Source organism: Cyprinus carpio, chromosome A12 (assembly GCF_018340385.1).
Source record: "Cyprinus carpio isolate SPL01 chromosome A12, ASM1834038v1, whole genome shotgun sequence".
Taxonomy (NCBI): domain Eukaryota; kingdom Metazoa; phylum Chordata; class Actinopteri; order Cypriniformes; family Cyprinidae; genus Cyprinus; species Cyprinus carpio.
The window spans coordinates 26,076,375-26,083,874 of NC_056583.1; the positions used below are offsets into that span (position 1 = coordinate 26,076,375).

Sequence of the window (7,500 nt, forward strand, 5' to 3'; positions counted from 1 at the left end):
TTGTCTTGTATTTAATTTAACTATTGTTTACGGTGCTTTATAAAATGTATTTTAAAATATTATATATAAATTATAAATATTTATTTATTTTTTAAGAACAAAATATATAAATATTGTCTCATTTTAAAATATAGCTTTTTTACTTGTATTTAATTTAACTATTGTTTACTGTGCTTTATAAAATGTATTTAAAATTATTATATGGAAATTAAAAATATGTATTTATTTTTAAAATTAAAATATATAAATATTGCCAAATTTTCACAAAAAATAAGTCATTAATTAATTAATGTATTTAGTTATTCTGTTAGTTATTTAGTAATTTAATTTATTATATTTATTTTAATTAAGATGTTTACAGCATATTTACATTTATAGTGTGTTATAAGAATTATTTAAAATATTGTCTATACATCAAAATATATGTATTTCTATTTAAATCAAAATAAATAAACATTGCCTAATTTTAAAAAAAATATATTTTCAATATTCTTATTTATTCATCCAGTTAGTTATCAATTAATTTTTCTTGTAGTTATTTTAACTGTTGTTTACAACTCACATACACAGTATATTAAAAAAAAAAAAAAAAAAAAAAATATATATATATATATATATATATATATATATATATATATATATATATATATATTTATTTTTTATTTTTTTTGGTTGTTTGGGAAAGCAGATTTTATTAGCCTGCTTCCAAACAGAAGTAGAGTATAATGTGCGGTTCGGGGCACTCGAAAATAGCTGTCAGCATCTGGTCATACTAATAAACTGATAATGCAGCTGTTCTGGGCCGTGTCTGTCATGTGCTGTCTGTTTAATTCTACAATCCTGCTCCAAACAGAAATGAGACGCGCTTCCAAGCTGAAAAATAAAGCATTGCAGAAAATGTTCCATCTGATGTTACTCCGGCGCAGAAAGAAAAATAAAACATTCAGTGCAGGATCAAAAATGTGTGGAAGACTTCTAGCATCAGCGCTTCAGAAGGACGTCCATTGGTTTACTTACATACAAAAAAAAACAAATATCATCGCTGATTAATCAATTAGATAAAAAGCTCATCCTAAAACATTTGTTTCGTTCAAGTTCACTTATCTAGAAAAAAAGACAAATATAATGCATGATATTTAGAGGTCATGCATGCTCTAAATAATAAATAATCTTGCACATCTGCACTAAGTATTCACATCATTTATGTCTGTTTTAGTTACCATAGAATGCGATCTTTATAGTTTGTGCACTGCTTAGTTCTGACCATCAGAAAGAGGTTTTGCTCCGCTTTAAGAAAAATTACAGAGAACATTGAGCGCAGATGTTTAGAAGCGAGTTTCCTCTCAATCTAACGACTGAGAGACTTTCCGCAGATCTGATCTGATGCTCGAGCTCTCAGGAAACATCTTCATGGGGGATCTGGAGAGACCGGGGCTTATCCAGATTGTGTTTCCCTTTAGATCAGGCCTGTATTCACTCTTACAGGTCTTTTAGACGAGGCCAAAACAACTCCGTAGTTGTAAAGATCATGTATATTTGTTTTGGCTTTATTATTGCTGCTCTAGTAGATGAAATAACTCATAGCAGTTTCTTAATGCCTGTTTTTGAAACATAAGATCATCTTCCATGTTTTGAGTCTTTCCTGATGTGATTATTAATAGTTTGGCTTGTGTTTTCGGGGCAGATGAGAGCAGTACAGCGACAGGATGTCTCAAATTATGCTGCAGAGATGTGGGCGGCTGAAGGGGGAGGGATCGGCATTCTGGGAAAAACTCTTTAACCGTTACGCCGTGAATATTCTCAGCAAACATTGCCACTAATTGTTGCACCCTGCCAAACATTGTAAATAAACTCAGGAGTAAACAAACATGCACGCAGCCTTGTCAGTTTGGTTAATGAAAACAAACTTACATCACATTTAACTTTCAACAGTCTGTCATGGATTAGTGTGGATCTGCGTTCGACTGCTTTGACTTTAACATTCAGATGCTTTAAAACTGAAGTGTTTCACTTCTGAAACATTGAAAAATGGCACTTCAGCTTTAACCCAATGTTAGTTCTTCTTTTAGTTCTCCATGTTGTCGGTGATGCCCATGATATCCAAATATCATCTGATTAATCGTCTTAGTCGATATACTGTCTGTAAATGATTTTACTGAAGCTCTGTAAAGTTTTGCCCGTTAAGGGCTGGGTGCATGTGGCTATTTAGAGTCGTAAGCTGCTAAATAGAGCCAGACCAGTTTATCAATGTGCTGTTTAAACCCAGAAAGGACTTCATAAACACACAGACTGTTGAATGAGCGTCGGAGGTGAAGGGTGAGTCCAGCGTGCCACTCGTGAGAGCGTGCTTTGTGTGAGCGTGTGTATTTTGGGGTGTTGTAATGAATAGTGAATAGGGTTAAGTGTGTGTGTGTGTGTGTGTGTGTGTGTGTGTCCCGCTGTGAAGGAAAGCCCTTTACACAGACCGCTCATTGAAAACCTCTCAGCAGCCCAACAGCTGTGTGTTTGTCACTGAAATCACTCCCTGGACTTAATTTTTTACTTTTTGTTTATTCCTTATCCTGATCTTTAAATGTATGTCTTCCTGAACCTATAAAGCTAGCAACATCAAAGCAATGGGTTTGATTCCCAGCAAATGCATGGATAAAAGTGTCCGCCAAATGCATAAATGTAAACCAAATTATAATTTTCTGCACCATCCTATTTATGCGTTTTTGTCTATGCAATATCTCAGCAAGTAGCTCTAGCCTGTTGCTGTCTGTTTCTCTCCTTCTCCTTTTCTTGGCTGCTTAGGCAAAACAGGAAGTCATCTGCTGGCCCACTTAACGAACTGTAACACTTCCTGCTCAGGGAAGCATAAAGGGGTCTGTGTTGTGTTTTTCTGTTTTCATCTTGAAGTCAGTTTGGCTTCTGGAATGTGACTTATTTTAGAGCAAACCAAGATATTTACTGAGAATGATTTGGCGGGAATTGAAAAATTGTAATTGAAAACAAAGAGAGTACACTGTACATCATTTACAGATGCTTTTATCCAAAGCGACTTATATTGCATTCAAGGTACACATTTACATTATATCAGGTCATGCATTCCCGAATCGAACCCTTGACATTGGAGTTGGAAGCACCATACTCAACCCTTTGAGCAGGAAAGCCGTTTGTTAGAGAACACTTCGAATGCATTGATTTCAGGAGACATCGAAAGGTCTGCAAAAGTCACATTTCATCCCAAAGTTGAGTGCGACCTTTTCCTGAAGCACATTCTGATGTAGGCATCAAATGACCAGTGAAAATTTCAGATAAGCAGGCTCAAAAGTGCTCAGAAATCCAATTTGTTGTATTCCCAATTGATTTCAAAATGCTCCAGCACTTTCTGCACCCTCAAATTAGACTTGCACATTCCTATCTGTCAAACTTTCCATCAGAGCTTTGTGCAGTGTTTAAGCAGCATTTGCAGTTTAGGCATTTGGTTGTGGAGTGTTGTCTTGGCCTTGTAAACTAGCAACGGTTTTGAGACACTCATGAGCAGTGCTAACTAAAGAGCGACTGATAGAGATGTTTTTATTCAGCACTTCCAGAGTCATGCAAGCCACTAGAGATAATGCGCAGAGCCGATCTGGAGGGCACACGGGAGTTATTCATGGCTTCTGGAATTGGATTAGATATTTGGCTAACTGTGTGTCACAAGCCACGTTCATAATTTCAAGAGGGGAAAGAACAGAGAGAGAGAGAGAGAGAGAGAGAGAGGGGAAAACAGGGGAGGAGGGAGTTTAGAGAAACTTCCACATGTGCAAGAGGGGAGAGAGGGAGCGTAAAGAAGGAGATGGTAAATATCTGCAGCACTCCTCTTGGTGTCTGTTTCTGGTCTTTTTTTAATTCTTTCCAGTCATCCTCTCTCTTCGCTGCTCTCTGTCCATGCACGTCACTGTAAACTCATCTCAGAAATGTTGTTTTAGGGAGGAATCAAACCCTGTAAAGGTTAATCGCCCCCAGTTACACTTTTACTTGTGGTATTTGGTATTACCGAGTGTTGCAAGTCTCCAGTGGTCCATTCTTCAAGTTAGTCACTCAAATCCAGAATCCAAATATTTCAACACCAAATAAGGCCAAAAAACTCCTGCTATGGTAACGATTGCTGGTTTCTTTCCTCTGCCTTAGAAGTGACAGGGAAGGTGGACCTTTTCCAAAGTTCTTCATCAACTGCATCCACCTCAGGCCATGCTGAGACAGAGAGCTCCGCCGTGGAGGAGTGTACCAGACGCTCCCAGATTACCGTCACTAAAAAACAGAACTGGGCCAAACTTCCCTCTACGAGCAGAGACCCAGCCAGCACAGATCTGTGTACGAGCCTTGTCTATGGGCCACAGGACTGGGATTTGTGCTCAGGAAAGGCTGAGGACTCAAAACAGGCCGGGAGCCAAAGGACTTTGAGTGAGGATGGTTTGAAGAGGAAGCAGAAAGATCTGGAATTGGAGTTTGGATATTCCAGGACACCATGTGACTCGGTTGACGCCGGTTTACCGGAGTTGACACCTCCATCTACAGTCTGTATGGATGTGTGTGACTCTTCTAGCTCAGCGAAGATCTCTGGGCAAGGCGCATACCTCCAGCACCTGGACAGGAGTAGTCGAGCCTGGGTACTGTCCACAGGAAAGCCCCAGGCATCAGATGAAGTCCTCCCAACCAGAATCACAGAGTTGCGGCAGGGCACAGACAGAGATGGAAACATTTGGTACAACCCCATTCCTGAAGAGGATTACTCGAGGGCCACTGGAGGGACGGCTCAGGAAAAATATGGAGATCCGTGGAGAAAGAGAAAAACTGAGGAATCGGCAAAGGAGAAAAGAGACCAGAAACAATCAGGGGGTTTGACTCCCACCGGTGTCCATCAAATGAGAGAGATTCAAACTGAGGCTGACGTCAACAATGCGGATAGTTCGGGTATGGTCAGGTTTTTTCCATTATGTAAGAGTTTGTCACAAGCTGAGCTGCTTTACTTGCCAGCATACTTGCATTTCACACAGCTGGTTTTAAAACCTTATTTATAGTAAGGAGACAAATGCTGTGCTATGATTCGCATTCACAATTTTTTTTTTAAATAGGATGGGCTTCAAACACATTACATTTAATTAGAAGTTCTTTTCCTAAAACCTAGTGAGCTGCCTACCTAGACAGCATTTTAGGTGTGCCCAAGAGGTGAATACTGTTCCAAAAGGTGGGTGGCATACTTATTATTGTGCTGCCTTCTAAGAAACCTTCTTTTTGGTCCAATTTTATCGCAGCAGTCATGGAGAAGCCAATCCCAGAATGCAAATAGTTCAACAAAATTAAAAATTGACTGCTTTACTCAGTATTATGTTAACCAGAGTCATGTCTGTAGCTTAGTGACATGCTAATGTCAAACTCTGTTGGAAAGCAATGTGGGTCGATTCTCTGGAGCACTTCATATGTGAACTGCTGTTTTACTGCCTGTGTAGAGTAATGGTTCCCAATCACGTTCTTGGTGCCTCTTAAACACTGACCTTAATCAAACACACCCAATTCAGGCCATTAGCTCATTAGAAGTGACTCCAAGACCTGAAGTGGGTGTCTCAGACAAAGCAGACTACAAAATCTGCACTGTTGTGGCTTCTCCAGGAACGTGGTTGGGAATCACTGATTTAGAGAAGGGCTGGGCAACTCTGGCTGTCGAAGGCCCACTGTTCTGCAGAGTTTAGTTCCAGCCCTGATGGAACTCACCTATCTGTAGGTTCCTAGTACCCAAAGACCTTGGTTAACTTGAGGCCCAGAGTTGCCCACCTCTGATGTAAAGCAGTGGTTCCTAACCACTTTCCTGGAGCCCTACCAACACTGCACATTTTCAATGTCTGCTTAATCAAACACATCTGATTCAGGTCATCAGCTCATTTGTAGAGACTCCAAGACCTGAAATGAGGGTCTCAGACAAAGGAGACTGCAGAATGTGCAGTGCTGGGGGCTCCAGGAATGTGGTTGGAAGCTACTGATGTAGAGAAGGGCTGGGCAACTCTGGCTCTCAAAGGCCCACTGTCCCATAGAGCAGGCGCGTCCACGCTTGCTTCTTGAGGGCTAGCGTCCTGCAGAGTTTACTTGTTTGGATGTTTCTAGTGAGTATGAAGACCCTGATTAGCTGGTTCAGGTGTGTTTAATTAGGGTTGGGGCTAAACTCTGCAGGACAGTGGCCCTCCAGGTGCAAAATTGGACACCCCTGCTGTAGAGTTTAGCTCCAACCCTCCAAAGTCTGTATCTTTGTAGTAATCCTGAAGAACTTGATAAGCTTGTTCAACTCTGCAGGAAAGTGGGTCTTAAGGTACATAGTTGCCCACCCCTGATGTAGAGTGTTCCAAATACGTTTATGACAGGACTGTCCAATCTAGCTCCTGGAGGGCCTCCTTCTAGCCCTAATTAAACCCACCTTGACCAACTAATCAAGGACTTCAGGATCTCTAAAATCTTCAATTTCCATTACCAAGGTTCCACTTTTGTTGTCCAGTATGTTTCCTGTGTAGGTAGTAAACATTAAGGCATCTCACTAGGTTTTTGGAACGGACTTGTACCACAAGATACTAGAGAGCAACTTCTACTTGCCTGTCAGGGCTTAGGACCATCTCAAAGGTTCCTTGTAAGTTTCTAAAATTGTGTTTCTTGTGTTTTAGATCTGGTTGTGCTAGAGTCGGACTGTATTAGCTCTGCTAGTGGTGTGAACTCTGACAGTCCCGGGGCGCCAAAGAAAAGCTCGGGAGAGGGTGGAAGTGGCAGCAGTGTGATCGACAGGATCAAGTCTCCAGGAACAGTGCGGCGGCTTTCTATGAAGATGCGGAAACTTCCGGAACTTAGACGGAAGCTTAGCCTACGCTCGTCCCGTAATCAGCGACAAGGACAAGGGAACGGCAGTAGCACACCAGGAGCATCCGATGAGGCTTCACCCCCAAATGCATGCAAGGAATCATCCAACGTCATCAGCAAGTACCACTTGGACTCCAGTGCGCCCGCAAGGCCGAGGCGTCGTTCCTCTCGAATGCGTTCTGCTAGTAAGGGAGGATATCTCAGTGACGGAGACTCACCTGAACTCTTGCCAAAGCAGGGCTCGGGTCAGGGGTCAAATGGGTCACCTACACCACCACCACACTGTGGACCACAGGATTCACTTGCTGTGGCAGACGCAGAATCGTTCCGCTCGTACTCGCTGGCGGATCAGCCTCGCTGTGCTCAGAGACTTTCGGGGCTGCTCACGGTGCATCTGCTGGGCATCGACGAGCTGCTACGATCCCCTCGGAACGACGCTACTAAAGAAGTCTTCTGTGCCATTCAAGTGGACGGGGTGACCCGGGCTCGAACGTCCCTGCTCACCTGTCGAGGGGCGTGTCTCCCCTTAAACCACACCTTTAACCTGGAGCTCGAGAGGGCGCGGGTGCTCAAACTGGTCATTTTGACGCCAACGAATGCCAGCGGAAACAACGGCTCTGCCGCGCCTGCTGCTCCCGC

At 42.0% G+C, this 7,500-nt stretch overlaps 1 protein-coding gene across 2 annotated transcripts in view; it reads left to right on the forward strand.

Annotated features, from left to right (window-relative positions):
- The window catches only part of LOC122147088 (rho GTPase-activating protein SYDE2), a 21,104-nt gene that overhangs the window by 6,102 nt on the left and 7,502 nt on the right, over positions 1 to 7,500 (forward strand). The window contains exons 2-3 of one of the 2 annotated variants that reach the window (XM_042768208.1): positions 4,156 to 4,938; positions 6,672 to 7,500. The exon at positions 6,672 to 7,500 is cut by the window's right edge and continues 53 nt beyond it. In XM_042768208.1, coding sequence (XP_042624142.1) covers positions 4,156 to 4,938; positions 6,672 to 7,500 — 1,612 coding nt within the window. The remainder of the gene's footprint in view (positions 1 to 4,155; positions 4,939 to 6,671) is intronic. The other variant, XM_042768209.1, reaches the window with a different exon arrangement.